Below are 21,451 nucleotides of genomic sequence, written 5' to 3'. Positions count from 1 at the left end.
GGTACGCCCGGAACTCCAGGGCAACCCGGTTACCCCGGAAAGCCACCCCAACCAGGATACCCAGGCACACCTGGTGCGCCCGGAACTCCAGGGCAACCCGGCTACCCCGGAAAACCACCGCAACCTGGATATCCAGGCACACCTGGCACGCCTGGTACGCCCGGAACTCCAGGGCAACCCGGTTACCCCGGAAAGCCACCGCAACCGGGATACCCAGGCACACCTGGCACACCTGGCACACCTGGGACGCCAGGACAACCTGGCTATCCTGGAACACCGTCTCTGCCTGGATACCCGGGCAAACCTGGAATACCTGGCACTCCTGGCACACCTGGGAAGCCAGGACAACCCGAATATCCTGGAACGCCACCTCAACCTGGACACCCCGGCACACCCGGCACGCCTGGTACACCAGGAACGCCAGGACAGCCCGGCTACCCCGGAAAACCGCCACACCCTGGAAGTCCCGGAACACCTGGCACTCCTGGCACACCTGGAACGCCAGGACAACCCGGCCATCCTGGAACACCACCACAGCCCGGATACCCAGGCACGCCTGGCATACCTGGAACGCCAGGACAACCCGGATATCCTGGAACGCCGCCACAACCTGGATACCCAGGTAAGCCTGGCACACCTGGAACACCTGGAACACCTGGAACACCTGGAACACCTGGTACACCGGGAACACCGGGATATCCTGGAACACCACCCCAGCCTGGATACCCAGGTAAACCCGGAACACCTGGCACTCCTGGCACACCTGGAACGCCAGGGCAACCCGGGTACCCTGGAACACCACCACAACCTGGAAGCCCCGGCACACCTGGCACTCCCGGCATACCTGGCACACCAGGACAACCCGGCCACCCTGGAACACCACCCCAACCTGGATACCCAGGTAAACCCGCAACACCTGGAACTCCTGGCACACCTGGAACGCCAGGAAAACCCGGCTATCCTGGAACACCACCACAACCTGGAAGCCCCGGCACACCTGGCACTCCTGGCACACCTGGCACACCAGGACAACCCGGCCACCCTGGAACACCACCCCAACCTGGATACCCAGGTAAACCCGCAACACCTGGAACTCCTGGCACACCTGGAACGCCAGGACAACCCGGCTATCCTGGAAAACCACCACAACCCGGACACCCAGGCACACCTGGCACGCCTGGTACGCCCGGAACTCCAGGGCAACCCGGTTACCCCGGAAAACCACCGCAACCTGGATACCCAGGCACACCTGGTGCGCCCGGAACTCCAGGGCAACCCGGCTACCCCGGAAAACCACCGCAACCTGGATATCCAGGCACACCTGGCACGCCTGGTACGCCCGGAACTCCAGGGCAACCCGGTTACCCCGGAAAACCACCGCAACCTGGATACCCAGGCACACCTGGCACGCCTGGTACGCCCGGAACTCCAGGGCAACCCGGTTACCCCGGAAAACCACCGCAACCTGGATACCCAGGCACACCTGGCACGCCTGGTACGCCCGGAACTCCAGGGCAACCCGGTTACCCCGGAAAACCACCGCAACCTGGATACCCAGGCACACCTGGCACGCCTGGTACGCCCGGAACTCCAGGGCAACCCGGTTACCCCGGAAAACCACCGCAACCTGGATACCCAGGCACACCTGGCACGCCTGGTACGCCCGGAACTCCAGGGCAACCCGGTTACCCCGGAAAACCACCGCAACCTGGATACCCAGGCACACCTGGCACGCCTGGTACGCCCGGAACTCCAGGGCAACCCGGTTACCCCGGAAAGCCACCGCAACCGGGATACCCAGGCACACCTGGCACACCTGGCACACCTGGGACGCCAGGACAACCTGGCTATCCTGGAACACCGTCTCTGCCTGGATACCCGGGCAAACCTGGAATACCTGGCACTCCTGGCACACCTGGGAAGCCAGGACAACCCGAATATCCTGGAACGCCACCTCAACCTGGACACCCCGGCACACCCGGCACGCCTGGTACACCAGGAACGCCAGGACAGCCCGGCTACCCCGGAAAACCGCCACACCCTGGAAGTCCCGGCACACCTGGCACTCCTGGCACACCTGGAACGCCAGGGCAACCCGGCTACCCTGAAACACCACCACAACCCGGATACCCAGGCACACCTGGAACACCTGGTACACCGGGAACACCAGGGTATCCTGGAACACCACCCCAACCTGGATACCCAGGTAAACCCGGAACACCTGGCACTCCTGGAACACCTGGAACGCCAGGAAAACCCGGCTACCCTGGAACACCACCACAACCCGGATACCCAGGCACACCTGGAACACCTGGTACACCGGGAACACCGGGAACACCAGGGTATCCTGGAACACCACCACAACCTGGATACCCAGGTAAACCCGGAACACCTGGCACTCCTGGAACACCTGGAACGCCAGGAAAACCCGGCTACCCTGGAACACCACCACAACCCGGATACCCAGGCACACCTGGAACACCTGGTACACCGGGAACACCGGGAACACCAGGGTATCCTGGAACACCACCACAACCTGGATACCCAGGTAAACCCGGAACACCTGGCACTCCTGGAACACCTGGAACGCCAGGAAAACCCGGCTACCCTGGAACACCACCACAACCCGGATACCCAGGCACACCTGGAACACCTGGTACCCTGGCACACCTGGAACGCCAGGACAACCCGGCTATCCTGGAAAACCACCGCAACCTGGATACCCAGGCACACCTGGCACGCCTGGTACGCCCGGAACTCCAGGGCAACCCGGTTACCCCGGAAAGCCACCGCAACCGGGATACCCAGGCACACCTGGCACACCTGGCACACCTGGGACGCCAGGACAACCTGGCTATCCTGGAACACCGTCTCTGCCTGGATACCCGGGCAAACCTGGAATACCTGGCACTCCTGGCACACCTGGGAAGCCAGGACAACCCGAATATCCTGGAACGCCACCTCAACCTGGACACCCCGGCACACCCGGCACGCCTGGTACACCAGGAACGCCAGGACAGCCCGGCTACCCCGGAAAAACCTGGATACCCAGGTAAACCCGGCACACCTGGCACTCCTGGCACACCTGGAACGCCAGGGCAACCCGCCTATCCTGGAACACCACCACAACCTGGGTACCCAGGCAAGCCCGGAACACCCGGCACTCCTGGCACACCCGGAACGCCAGGACAACCCGGCTACCCTGGAACGCCACCTCAACCTGGATATCCTGGAACGCCACCACAACCTGGCACTCCAGGACAACCCGGATATCCTGGAACACCACCACAACCCGGATACCCAGGCACACCTGGAACACCCGGTACACCGGGAACACCGGGATATCCTGGAACACCACCCCAACCTGGATACCCAGGTAAACCCGGAACACCTGGCACACCTGGGACGCCAGGACAACCCGGCTATCCTGGAACACCGCCTCTGCCTGGATACCCGGGCAAACCTGGAATACCTGGCACTCCTGGCACACCTGGGAAGCCAGGACAACCCGAATATCCTGGAACGCCACCTCAACCTGGACACCCCGGCACACCCGGCACGCCTGGTACACCAGGAACGCCAGGACAGCCCGGCTACCCCGGAAAACCGCCACACCCTGGAAGTCCCGGCACACCTGGCACTCCTGGCACACCTGGAACGCCAGGGCAACCCGGCTACCCTGAAACACCACCACAACCCGGATACCCAGGCACACCTGGAACACCCGGTACACCGGGAACACCGGGATATCCTGGAACACCACCCCAACCTGGATACCCAGGTAAACCCGGAACACCTGGAACTCCTGGCACACCTGGAACGCCAGGAAAACCCGGCTACCCTGGAACACCACCACAACCCGGATACCCAGGCACACCTGGAACACCCGGTACACCGGGAACACCGGGATATCCTGGAACACCACCCCAACCTGGATACCCAGGTAAACCCGGAACACCTGGAACACCTGGTACACCCGGAACGCCAGGACAACCCGGCTATCCTGGAACACCACCACAACCCGGATACCCAGGCACACCTGGGGCACCTGGAACGCCTGGTACACCGGGAACTCCCGGATATCCTGGAACACCACCTCAACCTGGTACACCAGGACAACCCGGTTTCCCTGGAAAACCGTCGCAACCTGGAGGCCCCGGCACGCCTGGTACTCCCGGTACACCGGGTATACCTGGAGCACCAGGCTACCCTGGTACGCCGTCGCAACCTGGATATCCCGAAACGCCTGGAATACCTGGTGGCCCAGCACAACCAGGATATCCTGGTGCACCAGGAAGACCGGGCAAACCTGGGAAACCTGCGAAACCCGGGAAACCTGCGAAACCTGGGAAACCTGGCGTCCCAGCAATTCCGGAACAACCACCATCTCCTGGTTCATCCGAAACTCCAGAAACTCCCGGCATACCATATCCACCGCCATATCCACCATCTCCGGAATATCCTGGCTCCCCTGGTAGTCCTGGAGCTCCCGGATTGCCTGGAACACCCGGAATACCAGGTAAACCTGGCAGACCTAGCAAACCTGGCAAACCTGGCAAACCGAATAAGCCTGGACATCCATCACATCCTGGTTACCCCGGAAGTCCCGGCTCCCCAGGTACACCCGGTCATCCTGGTTCTCCTGGTACGCCAGGATATCCTGGCACTCCCGGCACGCCAGGAACTCCTGGAATACCCGGAACTCCACCGATACCTCCACACCCAAGTTATCCCGGTATCCCCGGTACGCCAGGAACTCCTGGAATACCTGGAACTCCACCCATACCTCCACAACCAGGTTATCCCGGCATCCCTGGTACACCAGGAACTCCTGGAACACCCGGAACTCCGCCAATACCTCCACAGCCAGGTTATCCCGGTATCCCTGGTACACCAGGAATTCCCGGAACACCCGGAACTCCACCAATACCTCCACAGCCAGGTTATCCCGGGATCCCCGGTACACCAGGAACTCCTGGAACACCCGGAACTCCACCAATACCTCCACAGCCAGGTTATCCCGGTATCCCTGGTACACCAGGAATTCCCGGAACACCCGGAACTCCACCAATACCTCCACAACCAGGTTATCCCGGTATCCCTGGTAGACCAGGAACTCCTGGAACACCCGGAACTCCACCAATACCTCCACAACCAGGTTATCCCGGTATCCCTGGTAGACCAGGAACTCCTGGAACACCCGGAACTCCACCAATACCTCCACAACCAGGTTATCCTGGTATCCCTGGTACACCAGGAACTCCTGGAACACCCGGAACTCCACCAATACCTCCACAGCCAGGTTATCCCGGTATCCCCGGTACGCCAGGAATTCCCGGAACACCCGGAACACCCGGAACTCCACCAATACCTCCACAACCAGGTTATCCCGGTATCCCTGGTAGACCAGGAACTCCTGGAACACCCGGAACTCCACCAATACCTCCACAACCAGGTTATCCTGGTATCCCTGGTACACCAGGAACTCCTGGAACACCCGGAACTCCACCAATACCTCCACAGCCAGGTTATCCCGGTACTCCCGGTACGCCAGGAACTCCTGGAATACCAGGTATACCTGGAAAACCTGGTAAACCTGGCAAGCCGGGTAGGCCAGGTCATCCTGGGATACCTGGGGTCCCACCTGTCCCACCGCAACCAGGATACCCTGGAACACCGCCGTATCCAGAGGTTCCTGGAAAGCCTGGGAAGCCTGGACATCATGGACATCCCGGATCATCAACTCCAGGTATGTGCATTTTAAATCTCCATGTTGAACTTAGCAAATGAGTAGAACTTCTAGTATAATAGAAATATTTGGTTCATTTTTTATTAATATATATTCCACTAAAATTACAAATTTTTTTCTGTTGTTTCAGATCAGCCTCCGTATCCCCCATATCCAGGATACCCTCCCGGGCATGAAGGCCCAATTGGTGGTGTAGGTCCAGATGGTCCCAACGGTCCGTGGCCCAATGGTCCGGATGGTCCTCAAGGACCAAGCGGTCCAGGTGGACCAGGCGGACCAGGAGGCCCTGAAGGTGGAATTGGAGGAATAGGAGGTATAGGTGGCGATGGCCCTCCTGGTCCAGATGGTCCATGGCCGACAGGTTCGCCCGGCCCAGATGGGCCATGGCCTGGTGATCCCGACTACGTGCCTGGAGCTCACCCAACAATTCGTCCACACTACGAAGGACCAATTAAGATTCAATATCCCATCAAATATTACGAAGCTACGACGCCAACCTCTTACGTTTATCCGTTGTATGGACAGAAGCAAGTAGAACGGTTAACCTCTAACTCTAAGTTCGAATTGAAATATTTCAATAATGAAACTTCGAATGAAGGCTACGAAAAGAACGTCGAATCTACAACGTTTACATATCCAAGCAAGATAAGCGGTCCCATAGGAGTGAAGGATGCATATATAGACTCGCAGTTGGGAAATCGATCCCAGAGACCCGGCTATCAGACAGGACAAGTGAACCAAAATGCGGACGAAATTAATTCTTTGTTGCAAACGCAACGAAAGGAATTGCGTAAATACACAGAACAGGAAGACCGAAATAACTACGAAGATCTTAAGAAAATTGTATCGCCAATTCCTCAAACTGTTTACGACGGAGTGGGTGGTCCTACCACTAGTGCGAAGTACTCCAGCCGAGAAAGATTGCAGCAGGGCTCTCGCGAGAATCGTAAATATCCGCAACAAGTGACGAAATTGAGCGAACCGGTGATTCGAATAGAAACGAGCCCCGAAGAAAATACCGCCGCGCTCATCAAACAGGTAAACCAATTATCCGAAAAATCTAGCGAACCGAGCTTCGAGTTCGCTGCGATCGGTGTTCAGCCACCGAATCCGATCAATATCAAGCCCTACGATCAGTCTGTAGGGCCAGACCCTGAAACCTGTCCCTGTTACCTTGTCGAGCCTGGAAACGATACAGTCAAAACCACCAGCACGACATCCATTCCTCTCATTGGTCAGCTTGGCTTCATTCCAGTAGTATTTGTACCATACTGTCCGGGCAACGACGAGACGGACAGCGAAAACATGAAAGACATGTTCCCCTCTGCAATGCCTGTCCCATATGCATGCGACACGTGCGGCTTGCAAACCGGGAAAATCGAAACGAAGCTTCTCAGCGTGAATCAGCTTGGCAATATAGAGAATCTTCGTGAGGCGTTGCGGCAAGCAAAACTTGGCTTTTTAAATGTTTCAGCACGGCGTCGGACGGAAAGGAGGGGGGCGAAGAGTCGGCACGTCAAGTGAAGAGTGCGATTGCGATTCACGGATTTTAGTTCGTCACTCGGCTACAGGGACAGCCGAGAATTTCCGCGGGAACGGTTCGTAAAACGGAGAAACACTGCCCGTCCGTCAGCTGCTGGACAGCTGAAGGATGGCCAAAGAGAGACACGATCGAAAACCAACGAGAAAAATCATCATTGTCTCGCAATGGGTAACCATAATCTGTACGTTCTTACAGGATTAGGTGGAAGCTGACAGAGTGAAAGTAACGGATCGTGGTACTTAGAACGATCGACTATGGTTATCCAGAGGTAGCGTACTGGCTAGCGTACATAACAGTTTTGCATTTTCGTTCTTAACTTTTTTCTCTTTTAACACGGATGATAATTTATGGGACAGTTTTTAATCATTAAACCTGGTATACAAGACGTTACTGTTTGTTGCAGCGACGGGGACAGCGAAACGAAACTGGAATACAGTTTCTAGAATCGTTTCCGCGAGCAGTAAATTATGTTTTATAAAAATTCAGGATACGTAAGGATTAATGCAGGATAAAGTATTCGATGTTTGTCATCTCACAGAGACACATATGTAAAGCAAACCTTTGTATTATCGTCGAATTCGAATGTTTCCGTAGTTCTCCCTCTTCGTAGTTATAACGATGCAAAAAATATCTTTAGTTTACCTTCTAGTTTTAATACATCATCTATTATTTAATTTCAAGGATACTATTTCGTTTCGCTCGATGTTGATTGCGTAAAAAGTTATAAACTGTCTGATATTTAATTGTATTTTCGTTTAAAGATCTTCTTTCGACTTAATTTGTATAAACATCGTGAGAAATGGAATCATCCACTGTATTCTCGTGTTTAACGTATGCTTGAGGTTAAATATTGATCGTACAAGTGCTAATACGTACTATAATTTTTATTGAGCACGTACAGAACTGTCGCCGCGGATAGACAAATTCTTAAGGATCAATCTTTTTCCAAAAAGTGTAGGGTTTAAGGTACGTGGAATACTTCACGCGAATAATTAATTAAACTTCGTATTTAACTGTACATGCTCGATATCTTAACAAAATAATTCTATTTGTACATTGGCTATAAGATACGTAGTGTATGTCTTCTTCCGTAGCATAGTTGTCGACGAAATTTTCAATAAATTATACATAATTGTACATATCGATATTACGTTCATCCAATGTTCCTTATAAGCATGAATCATGCATTTTTGCCTAAATAAAACTAATCATCAAACATCCTAAATCGATCTTATTTAAACGAAGACCATTAACATCCTTCAATTGTAAGAAAGACAAATACATTGAAAAACAAAAAAATTGCCTCCCTACTCTCCACGAATAAATGGATAGGCAGCTTTAATAACCGATCTGTATTTATTATTATCATATACATTATTCACGAAATATCAATCATAATAATACAAAATGACAATCTACCAATGTTAATACAGATTAATAGCTAATATTGATATTAATGAAACTTCGCACGCCACATACACAGTTAAACCCAGTATTGGCAAATACTGCTGTAATGATTGCACTGCATCCTTTGTTAAAAAGGCAAAATGTATTGTAAACTACGATACTCCTCGTTCTACTTAAGAGTAACCTCTGTATCCCGATGGATTACCAACGTAGCTTCCATAATTGGTGCTGCGATACGGATCGTAGTTGCTTCTTACGTTATACGAGGATCCATAATTCGATCCTCCGTACCCACTATATCCAGTTCCATACCCATAACCATAGCCATCTAATCCACCGTAACGTCCATAACCATCTAATCCACCGTAACGTCCGTAATTATCGCGTCCACCATACCCATAGTATCCATCGTCGTAGGTACCAGAACCGTAACCACCTGAAGCATATCCACTGCCATACCCAGCATAGCCCCCTAATGTGTTTCCACCATATCCTCCGTAACCCCCGTAACCACCGTATCCATAGCCTCTATATCCCGGATTGTAGCCAATGTTTCCGTAATAGCCGTACCTGGTATCAAAAGATTAAAAAATCTTGAATCGTTAGCTGGAGCGAAGAGAAATAACGTGGCGCACGCTATCGATCAAAATCAGTGTCGTTAAACTGTCGCGTTTACGCTTTTTTAATAGAACCACGTATTACTTGGGAAAATATTCATAGGAGGATCTGATCGAAATTGCTCGTGGAAAAAATAAGGAAGAAATATAGAATAACATTTGTTCATTCTCGGCTTAGCTTTCGAAAAAACTAAATTTGAAAATTTATCCAGTGTACTTGAACATTGATTAGTTCGAGACTGGGCAAGGCTAAATAATCGACAGATCGTTCTACGCGTGAAAATAAATCGAAAGTGTAGAATAAAATTTTCCCGTGTAAAGCTTTATTCCCGAGAAAGTGGAGTTTGGACGTGTTTAGTTAAGAATCCGCTTAGTAAATTTTCAAATATTTTTTTCACGGAGGCGTGTTGAGAAAAAATCTTATTCTACATTTTCAATTTACTTTCACACGTAGAATGATCCTCCTGTAGATTACTTAGTTAATCGCCTGCAGTTTGCGATTAACCATGTTCAACTATACTCGATAAATTTTCAAACTCGATTTTCTCAAAAATCATATCGTGGTCGCTTTTACACGTTATTTGTCCGTACCTTGTATACTGGAAAAAATGTTAAATATCTTCGAGTATTGGCCTACGGTTGCGTGACGTATAAAATGTGGGATATTGCTAATGAAATTCAATAATTTAGATATTAAATAATACGGTGTCAAAGATACGCGTTAAATATAAATTTCAGGAAATTCGAAGATGCATCGAATAAACTTTCGAATCAAGAGTAAACGGGAAGAACTGCTACGTTCTCGACCGCGACTCTTTTGTTATGTTAATAAATTATTGCAAATTCTTCCTAACACATCCTCGTTACGAATTTATTCATACTATACAAACTACTTCCTTAAAAAGTCAGCCATGTGACAGATTTATGAATTGTGCTGAAACCTCACCCTATATGGCCGCCCCCGATAATTCCACTTGGCCCACCCACTGGATAGCCTCTATAGCCTGGATTTAGATATCCCGAGCTCAAGCCTGTCCCACGATATACGGTGCCAGGACCATAAATCGAACCACCAAGATAACTTCCATATGGTCCGCCTCCACCGTATCCTGTAGGTTGACCGTACTCTTTGCTAAGGTGAAACGCTGGAACCAATGGAACTTTTAAGAAAATCCACGTTTTCGAAGGAGTAGCGTTAATCGATCATTGATACATCCTTGTCGATAAGAAATTTTGAATTTTTTAATAATAATCTCCGTACTCGTGTCGAAAAATTAATAAAAATATAAACGTGTCCATGTGTCTATATGCGCCTATATGCGCGTGTTTCATATTTATTCGATAATCGATCGTTCGTGTTAACTACAATCGACGACAAAAAGCTATTGATTTCGAAGGATTTACATGCAAATGATGAACACTCGAGACGGCAAGAGAATGGTTATGCGAATTACCGTAATTTATAAGGAAATTGAGGTCGATTGTTATGAAATACTTGGAAATTCCTAAACGAAAATCCCGTCAGAATTCGTCGACTGCAAAAATCCTCGAAAGTACAAAAGTTTCTCAAATATATGATATTGAAAGAGAGAGAGAAAGAGAGAGAGATGTTATCAGCGATGTCGTGATTTACAATTGTTTGATTACACTTTGAAGAGCAATGAAAAACATGTATGAATCGAGAAGATTACTTTATGGCTCACAGTGTGAACAGAAGAATAGATAATCAGTAGAACCTTGGCGAATGCTAGTGAATGGTAGAACGCTTTTTCACACATACGCGTCATTCATCCACACCGTTTTATGGTGGCGGAAATGACGCGATGTTGAATGATGAGTTTATGAATCATCAATTACCGCGCAATGTCCACGGAACAAGATTTGCAAATTAAATCGCGTTTAAATTCAATTAGTTGCAATTGATGAAAACGCCGTCCCCTGAATTCAGAATCAGCGTACTATGATTTATGAATATGAATGCCATGGGCCGTGTGTCTATAATTACGCGCATCTACGCCAATTAACAATTAGATTTTGAACGAAAGATCTTGCAATATTAACGTTTCATTCAAGTATCGTTCACTGAATTTCCATAGAATATTTTACGAGCATTCACAATTATAAATCTTATTGTAGCTAATTAAAAACGTCGGTAATTATTGCACGGAAACGTAGGTCAAGAGATTCGTCGTAATCCTTTGATTTGACCTGCAGTTGTATCGCAATAATCATTTTCATTGGAAAGTGGATATTCACAGATTCGATGTAAATGATATTTTAACAAATAGACAGGATCAATTTAATTCAATCGATTCTTCAACTTCTTCGTCTTTATGTTTCTTTCTTCCTTTCTCACGCAGAAATAATAAAACTTGCTTCTTATCGCGAATCGAAATGAAATCAAATGAAAAATCAACTGACATCGCTGCAGTATTCGAATAATTGGAAACACGCACGCGTCGCGTATGCAGATTCTGTTGTTCCGTTACATGAGTCATTATATCAATGATCTAATGCAGAACACGGCGCCGTCGTTAGAAAAGACGCCGCCAACTGTCGAAGGACCTTCGACTAGTCTCGTCGGATTAGCATGTTATTATATCGAATGTCAGTTTTTTACAATGAAAATCATTTGAAGTGCTCGATCGTGGGAACGGCAGTGACACACTTATTTAATAAGTTGAAAAGGTTGGATAACGATCGATCATGCTTAGAAACAGTCGTAATTTCGCCGCAACGACGACAAAACCACGGGGCTCTTGTAATTATGCAGTTACGAGTATCCTTCTTTGAATGCACTAAATAACGCTAGTCTTCCTTTATGCTTCTTTTCTATTTTTTTTTCTTTCTTTCTTCTCTTTTTTTTGCAATTACGCTTCTACGTATCATGGAACGAGATAAAAAAAGTAGAATTCTAGAAACGATCGCTTAATTAACGTAAACCATTCGAAATTTTGTTTAAAACGAGTCACAAAACGTAATCGTCTATTCGTCTAATCGTCGAAATAAATTAATAGAAGAACCGAGTAATAATAAATTAATAGAAAACTTACTAATAAAATAGGCATAAATTTATAACTTGGTTAGGAGAAAAATTCTGTTTTCAAGATTTACATACCGATTCGTCTATGTAAGTGCACGAGAATTTACTGTAACAACACTTACTTCGATCGCTCGCAGACGCTGTTAAATCTTTGATGTTATTCTCGTACGATGGACTGTTCACCGGTGTTAATTTGCTGCTTAACTTTGGTTCCGACGATTCAATGGCACCGCTGCCCAGTGCAAATAAACAACCGAGAAATAATATCTGAAATTGAGGATACAATATTGATTAGCGTGATGAACAAACATGCAATACGCCACTAAAACGAATACTGTAGATGTTAAAAATAGATCGCGTAAGCTACATTTCATTATATGCAAAGCGATGGGTACTCGCGAAAAGAGTGTCATTCATTAAGACAGAATATCAATAAACGAACGTCACGACTCCAATGATTCTATGCGGAAACTGCAGGAAATTGAAACATCGCCAATATTTTGAGAAACTTGTCGAACAGCCCCAGTTTGATGATTTTTAAATATAAATACACATAACCGGAGCAGCTGTTTGCCTTAGCTTTCAAGTTGGATCGACATAATAGCAATATTAATCGATATCACCTAACATAAACAGTACCGGCCGCTTATTACTATTTTATTTATTATTATTTATTATTACTTATTACTATTAATCCAATCCAGCTTGGAAACTAAAGCAGCGAAATATTTCTGCACGTTCGTAATTCGAAAAACGTGGCCGACCGTCGGTTATACGCGTAGGAAAAAGTTGTTCAAAATGTTCAGCTTTGCAACATACTTCATCGGATAGAAAGTAGCAGCTCGATAAATTCGTCAAAATGATTTTTTTTTTTTTCAAATTTTCAGCGGTTTCCGCGCGGAACTTTTCTATTGATGTTTTAACGAATGACACTCAGCATTTGCGTACAACGAAATTTGCGTAGCAGAAATATAAATTATTACGTTCATTTGCAGGAATTTTAACACGGCAATTAGACGCACGTAAATACAACACAGAAATGTAATCGATGTACAGAAATATCTAATAGGGAAACTTTAATTATTAACGAAATTATCCTATTTCATGAAATATTGAAAAATAGATTTATAACAAGAAGGTGGAATATCATGTTAGCAAGTGAAAATTATTTATTTTTAGCAGATGAGAAAACGACTACTGTTTTCGTAACAAATGTTATTATACTTATGAAATTATGGCTAGTTTTACGACGATACAGTCAATTGTTTCGTCGACAGATAAATTAAGGGCGATTGCATTGCAATAATGAATCATCACTGTCAGTCTTTACTACCTGTTTGTAGGTAGAACATACGTACGCATTACGTGACATGTGCTCTTTTATCTAGCGAGATTCGTTCAGCAATTGAATAATAATCTTTTGTAAAACAACGAACTGTAAAATTATTTATCAACAAAGTGGCAGAAAAAGCAGCTTGTAGCTTTTAATGCTTTGTTAAATGGTACAGCTTATAGTGCAGTATTTGTAACTGCAGGTAGTATCACTAACAAAAATAGAAAAAACTGTTGGAAAAGTTGGGCGTACATTTTTTCAAAGAATTTTCTACCATGTTCTTTCTAAACTTGTAACAGATACAATGTTAAAAAATTGTTCCACTGGATTTTTTCCCTTTTATCTAAAGTCTCACTTCCCTTTCCACTAATTGCAAATATTGACAGAGAACAGCGATCGGATGTTAAGAAAAGAAATAGAACCGTTTCCTCTGGGTTATGTACACGACACTTGCCTGGTGACAGAAATAAGTAAAAATTTCAAATAGAAAATTCGAAATAATAGAAAATTCACGTCTCTATCATACGTGTTTTCCTTTTTTTTTTTTACACATGATCATCTTCAAAATCTATAATATTTCCTCCTACCACAAATTCGCATACAGGTACATCTCATTTCTAAATATTAAAAGATTCAAGAGTTAGCGGCGATTTTTGAAATAAAAGTAAGTAAACGTTTAAAATCCTTAGATCAGGAAGGAAGAAAAATTCGCTACGAGGAATAAAACGATATAAAATTCTGAAAGGAACCTTCCAATTCGCAGTAATTTCTTCCAACGTATACCTGGCACGATCATCGATAGTAGATGGCAGAGAATTTAAAAAAAACACACGAAATACCGAGTATTGTTTAAAACAATTCGATCGTAGATTTCAATTATGATACATACTTGGCCCCGAGAGGGACGGATCTCCATTAACAGGAACCCAATTCCAATTCCAAACGGAAATTCAATCCCAAAAGACACGAGAACCGATCGATGCTAATACTTACGAGGGAATGGAGGATTCTCATTTTCCCTGTCGTTGGTCGAACGAGGAACGCTCGTTTACACAAAAAATACCCTGACTTGGACGAAACGTGAATGTGCTATGGTCGAACGACATGGCTGGAAACCTCTATATACGCCTGTTTCGCGTGCCCCTCCTCATTTTCTTGGCTGGGTCTTGGTTTGTTTAAGCTGGATCCTTACTCAGGAGACGACGACGTTGACAAGGCCGCTGTAGAAAAGCAGCCGGTATTCCGCATGACACGCCTGCAACTAACCCGATTCATGGGAAACCGCGTTTCCGTCTTTCCGAGCACCTAACATTCGCGATAATCCTTCGGTTTCGGCTACGTCATCCCGCCAGGAGGACGCGGATCCTTCGACTTCCAGTAAGTAGTTCAAGATCGATAGAAGAGCACGGTGAAGCATCTTCGAACGTCTACAGAGAAGGAACGAGACACCTGGTGACTCGTTGATTGTATCCCTTCGTGTCTTGATATCGTGTCGAGGCTGACGAACGTTGGGAAAATCGTTCGGGTATCGTGATGCGTAATTAATTTATCGTGCGTTAATTTAAAGTTCCTAATCATAAACGTTGTAGCTTGATGCTATTTGCCTGTGAATGTTACTTTCGCTATTTATTTATGTAAATGGGATACTGCAGTTTTCGATTGAATAAGTTTCAAAGCCGACAGATCATATCTGAAAGTTGCGTGGAAAATCAAGGTAAATCCATTTTTGTTTATTTTCCGATTTTAATACTATTTGACGGTCAAAGGGATTTAAACGTATAGGCGTATTTAAACAGAAAATTGAACAAAGTTTGCAATAAAAGAACGCAAGATGCCAAAGCCAAATGAAAACGCATAATTGGTATCATGGAATTGATCGATGGATCGAGTTTAAAAATTGCTTTTCTATAGAAGACAAAAGATTCCATTCATCGTATTCTCTTCGATGAGCAACCATCTTTGCCTGCAATCGTGTTAATTACGTTATGCCCGTTTATCGTGTATTTTCAAACAGAATTGTACTCGTCATCCGTTTTATTAATACGGTCAATATCCATAGTGAACACGGAAATTTGCAATTAAATGATTGCGATTAATCGCACGGATTGATCGCGGTTATTAATAGAATTATACCCTCGATGACCGATTAACTATCGGTCAAGCTTTCGTAAATTATTATTGTAATTGTAATGAGACGTTGTATTATCAGATAAGACGACAAAGTTAGTTTCTGTTGTCGCGAAATAAACTCGCGTTTAAGTTGATTATCCGAACGTCAACTTCAGGGCTACACTTCGAAGAACGCGCACCGGCCTCACGCAAGCATTTGGACATTTTGTTGACGTCCAGTCAAATAAATATTCAAAGAGTTACATTGACAATTCCATTAAACTTCGACGTTCGTTCGAACGAAAGGAACATTTTCTGTTCGACAGACGTCGCGACGTGACCGCGAGATCGACCAAGATATAGCGGTTCGAGAAGTTTCGAGTACTCCTTTGACGATATTATCGAGACGTCGTTCCATTGCTTTAAAATAAAAATTTGCTATTTCCAGTTCGATCGATTTAACGAGCTTAATTTAATCTCTTGTTTGCTGTCATCTGGATGGTTTTGAAGTAGATCCATCCATCATTAATATACGTTAAATAACACCGATAAACGTATAACATACGTTAATTAAATCGAATCGCCATTTCGTTCTTGTAGAACTAATTGATCGCTTTGACGAGGATGTTATAACGCGATTAAATAATTGACCGTGTCGCGAATAACGCAGAAGTTAATGAATTGTGCACTTAAAACGTACCATATTCTTTTTCAATTACAGAATGTTTAATATCAGATTCTTGCCATATCGTAGAAACGTAATATCGAGAATATTGCTATCCACTTCGCCGTGTTCGAGGCAGCTGCGAGTAAGTAAAACAGCCATACGAGGAGCAAAGGTTGCTCTCGTTGAAACACAATACAGTTACTATTGGTTCGCAACGTACACGAAACTTCTATTTCTAAAAGCTATTCTTCCCTCTGAATAATCCATTATCATCGATGTAACGATATCTGAAGAATCTAAAATTCAGACAACAGTGAAGAACGAATGAAGCTTCGTACACGCGAACGCATAGTGTAATACTCTTATGTTAATTGAAATAAAAAAAAAGTGCAACCTTCCGATGTGAAAAATTACCCAAGTGTCTAAATGTAAATAGATGTTAATAAAACAAACGTTACTTCGTCATAATCTTGTCAATTTATCGATATTTTCCGGAAAGATAAAATAAATCTGTTATCTAAATCACGTGCAAGTTTTTCATTATTGATTGTTTGCTTTCTGCCAGAAAAGTTTCTTTCATCGGACTTTGATAGCGACTGACCTACTATGGCTCTCTAAACAAAGACATTGTTAGACAGTGTCCACAAAAGAAAGTGTATTACAACACAAAGTTTAACGTGTCAGACGCACCTTACGCGAACACGTCGTTGTTATACCATCAGCGCTCGTAAATATTTCGACTGTGACGTAATGTAGGCGTGCAATTTATACATAGACAGACGTACACCCAAACGACGACGTAGCACGTATGAATATGAATGACACCAGAATAGCTGGTCTGCCTAGCTGTTTGCTATTGCAATACGAATTTATTGTAAATACCAAAAATGTCGTTCTCTGATTTACAACGAGATTTTAGAAAGTTCTTCTTAGTCTCGCTTTATTCTTTTATAACTCTCGATGGCGAATGCCAGTTTCTTTTTAGGTGGAACCTTTATCTAATTGAATAAGATAGAAAATAATAGAAAGCGGGCGATTTCGCATTTTATTGTCAACGTGAAATGTAAAAAGAACATATGGTATTCGTAAATGGAAGAATTTCAAGCAACGTAATCGTCCTTTCCTGGCTGTTAAGAGTCCACAATTACAAGATCTGTTGAGAAAGCATCTTAGATCAGTTTCAGGTAGCCAGTTGAATGAGAATTAAGCAGCGCAAGTCCAAATTCCTATGACAATTAAACGCAAGTTCCACGTTTCCAAGGTGAGCTCGTGATCGCGGTATATTCAACTCAAGTTGTACAACTTTGAGGTGACTCGACCTAAGCCATGAGAAAACAATTTTATAGGTACGGGATGGCCCAACGAGAATCCCGCGATTGCAAAATAGTTAGATTTATCTGCTGGTCCAATTCGAATCCTATGATCGTGGAATGGTTCAATTCAAAGCTTGAAACGAATCAACATTCTTTGTTAAGAGTTAGAGAGCAGTCCGGCAGATATCGAAAAGTTAGTAAAATTCGAAAAACGTTAAAATTGTTTCGAAATTCGACGAAATTCGTTGATTAAAAGTCTATTTTCTCCATTACAGCACACTCGTATTTATCGGTTTTCCATCGCATGGATGATACAATAAATCTAGCGACGATTTTTCTCTTTCCTCGTATTCCTCTCCTTTTTCGCCACCCCAGCATTGTATCGAGTTCCATTGCTTCCCTACATCCCTCGGTGCTGAGTGCGTACAATCGCGTAAAAATGTTATTCCAGCACAAAGTGTTCGTTGGAAAATCTGTTAGTATCTCGGCAAAACGAGACAGAAATACTTAAGTGAAGTATAACAATTCACCTCGACTGACAAACGTATCTTTGGCCGTATAAAAATTTAGGCAATTTCATCATTTCTCGGTGCATCTATTGATTCATCTACATAATCGTTTTGCACTGGCTTCTTTCTTTATATCTGATTTTTATATTGTTATTATATCATTATTATATAATTATTATTATATTCGAAATAGAGGTAAGGAACCAATACGAAGGATTTTCCAAGTAAGAATTCGAAGCATGTCTCGATTCCTCCGAAATAAAAGGGATACATTGATTACGTGCAAAGGATAAATTGCTACGATGATTGGTGAGAACGATCAATGCATGATAGAAAAGAACTTTTAGAAGGCACGATGAATATAATATCTGTGGAAAATTGAGAGTAACTGTAAGCTAAAGCTGTCTTTTAAAGGTCCTTAGTATCTCATATTTCTCATATTACAACGAAGCGAATCATTTTTAATAATCGTTTTATAAATAACAAACGCAATATAGGTTCGTAGCATTTTGTAATGCTGCGCAAAATCAAATGGAATATATTTGTATCAAAGAGAAGACATTCTTTCCTTATGTTATATTATATCATATAATATAAGATAATATAGCAAGAATAAAATATTGCAAGGAAATCATTGTAAAATAACTTGAGACGAAGAATCGATGAAAGTCGAAAATAGTCCAATACAATTTCGTTAGAGACAATCTTTTCATTCTCCGGATAATACGTTGTTGTGCGGAGGATCATGTTATAGCAAAAGGCAACACGCGATCGTGAAATAGAGAAAAGTCTAATGTTAACTACGACTGGTTTAAAATAACTTAATTTTCTACCATCGTCGAACGAGAAAAACGTTGTCTTATAGAATGAAAATTCACTGCTCGAAAATATAATTTTTTATTTAACGATACTATCCGTTTACCTAATTAATAATCTATCAATGTGAAAGGTAATTAGAATTTAATCACTTACGTTTGGGATGAAACAAATTTCACATTTAATGCTAAAGAGTCGTAGGATGAAATGATGATGAAATGATGAATGATGACGAAATGACGCGGTATAGAACGTAGAAGTACCAACTTTCCCTATAATCATTCCCAATCGATAATTTCTGGCCTCTTAAGTGTTAAACAATTTTCCCATTGTACAGAAGTTTCGTATCTTCAATTCTATTAAAAAAACGATCTTTTTTATTCATGCATTTTTTATTTACAAAAAACTGAATTAATAATTATAATACGAAAATACATTTTTTTCCAAAAATGTTATTTCTCGATAGTCACGTTGATTATAAGAAATTCTATGACACGTTTTATATATTATCGCAGGCCAGTTAATCAACGTCTAATCAAGATATCTGAGAATAACGGGATGATAAATGATGATCGGTTAACAAGCTTGTTACAAACCACGAAACTAGATCAATTTCTTGTGATAATATGTAAAACGATAAAGCTGTAATAACGACGCAAAAATTAATATTTGGAATGAAGGAAAAATTAAAAATTACAATTAAAAAATTGTGTAACCTTCCAAACGTGTACTTTGACCCAGTTGCGGCAAATTAAGAAAAACGTTTACGATTTTTAATTTCCCGTTAAGAGATCGTATTCAGAATTTGCAAACATTTACAATTTAAGATGATGTATTTATTAACGTTTCTATTTACATTAATTAATTTTTTACCGAACAATTTTTGATTAAACAATTCTAGAATCACTGTCTGTATAATTGCCATTATATACGCACTAATTAATTAAAAATTATTATACAGCACTGTGTCAGCACTCTGTGTACATAATTGCTCGAAAGAAATACACGTACTTGGATACACAAACGGCTTAAAATCGACTAAAGCAAACGGTTCATTTTAATTACATATCGGAATTTCTTTCTTTTGTTAGCATATCGCATGTACAAGGCTACCATGACATAGCTCTATGATAATTTTACTAATTAAAGGCTGCGCTATATGGGACTAAGCACGTGTTGTTAAAATTGAAGTCAAAACGTACGAAACATTTGCGAAGAGAAAACAATTCGTTACACTAATCGCATTAATTAGCTGCAGCTCTTTTAAATTCATTTTCGTATGCCCGTACATCGGACATCGATTCACGATTAAACGAATTTAATTAAATTAACGAGTATTATACCAATGATAAATATGAATAACGATTATTATAGAAGTAAAGATTTAATTTTTCGAACAGATCGTTTTCTTCACGACGAATATGTTTTTCGGCAAAGGAAATTAATTATACAATGCAATTTACATTAAATTACGGTAAGTCAGTCTCGGTTGCTTTAGAAGTGTAAATTACCTCGGTATAATTCAATGCACAGATACGCAGTGTACGAATCTAATGAGATGGCTTTACACCCAAATTAGATACCATACTTGATTACAATGTCCTTTTGTACAAAGTATAATACTCAATTATTATCTGGAAAGTAATTTAAGGTCAGATAATTTAATCAAATTTGTAATATATCTCGACTAATAATTTTTCGTCTACGCTAATTTGATTTCAGGAAAATAGCACACATTCGGTCATTAAATATTGTAATTATTCTGAACGACCTTAATATACGACGTTGTAACATACGAGCTTTTCTATTTGTAGAATTTGTTATAGTCGCAAATTAGTAGGCATAAATTATAAATTCAGAATTTATATAATAATTATAAGTGCAGAGTCTCCAGAAATTATAATATTCAGTACGTAAATCTTATGTGATATATTTCTTCAAAAAGATTAGAATGGACGTTACTGCTGTTGCTATCGTAGCTGTATACGTTTTTATTTCGATTTATCCTGATTATTTCTCGACAAAGTTACCTGTATCGCATAACATCGCATAACATATAAGTACACTCATAACCGTTACAGCAAATCAAACAACAACGATTAATCCCGCTAAACGATTTTAAACACATTTTCAAGTATCATTTACACAAGGATACACGTTCATCGATAACTTACTCGCCTTTATTCGCTTCGTCGAACGTATACTACTTCTCTGTCGCTTTTCTGCTGGCTGATATATCAGGAACATTCGTTCTAATATTCCCTGCACTTTAGTTCTTAATTGTGCCAATTCCAAGAAAACTGATCAACCATTGGAATAATTCACCGCAGCCACGAATGGAAATT

General features: G+C 43.4%; 2 protein-coding genes across 5 annotated transcripts; one reads left to right on the top strand and one right to left on the bottom strand.

Moving 5' to 3' along the window:
• Positions 1–42: 42 nt before the first annotated feature.
• On the top strand, positions 43–8,512 carry LOC100746102 (collagen alpha-5(IV) chain-like; the record flags this gene model as incomplete). The annotated part of the gene is made up of 5 exons (XM_033321179.1): positions 43–770; positions 1,293–1,738; positions 1,928–2,206; positions 3,053–5,749; positions 5,880–8,512. Coding segments are annotated over 5 exons (5,544 nt in total), but the record flags the coding sequence as incomplete, so codon positions are not given.
• Positions 8,513–8,626: 114 nt separating this feature from the next.
• On the bottom strand, positions 8,627–14,842 carry LOC100745983 (prisilkin-39). Of its 4 annotated transcripts, none has more exons than XM_024368193.2 (4): positions 14,686–14,842; positions 12,482–12,626; positions 10,263–10,476; positions 8,627–9,269 (listed from the first exon to the last, which is right to left on the bottom strand). In XM_024368193.2, the coding sequence occupies exons 1-4, from the start codon at positions 14,704–14,706 to the stop codon at positions 8,873–8,875; spliced, it is 777 nt and encodes a 258-aa protein (XP_024223961.1). In that variant the 5' UTR covers positions 14,707–14,842; the 3' UTR covers positions 8,627–8,872. The 4 variants fall into 4 exon arrangements, with proteins under 4 accessions (XP_024223961.1, XP_012242027.1, XP_033177066.1 ...); XM_012386604.3 differs by having other exon boundaries at positions 10,263–10,461; XM_033321175.1 differs by having other exon boundaries at positions 12,482–12,632; positions 14,686–14,804.
• Between the last annotated feature and the right edge of the window lie 6,609 nt (positions 14,843–21,451).

Source organism: Bombus impatiens, unplaced genomic scaffold (genome assembly GCF_000188095.3).
Source record: "Bombus impatiens unplaced genomic scaffold, BIMP_2.2 scf_0403, whole genome shotgun sequence".
Classification (NCBI taxonomy): Eukaryota; Metazoa; Arthropoda; class Insecta; order Hymenoptera; family Apidae; genus Bombus; species Bombus impatiens.
The sequence above is the reverse complement of the archived record's forward strand: the minus strand, read 5'-3'. Positions and strand labels throughout refer to the sequence as shown.

Bases quoted from the DNA above. Each gene is read 5' to 3' on its own strand.
- LOC100745983 (XM_033321175.1), bottom strand. From the start codon at position 14,706: ATGAGAATCCTCCATTCCCTC. The intron at 10,477-12,481 runs GTAAGTGTTGTT...TTTTCTTAAAAG, and splicing joins AGCGTCTGCGAGCGATCGAA to TTCCATTGGTTCCAGCGTTT. The intron at 9,270-10,262 runs GTGAGGTTTCAG...TTTTGATACCAG, and splicing joins ATCGGGGGCGGCCATATAGG to GTACGGCTATTACGGAAACA.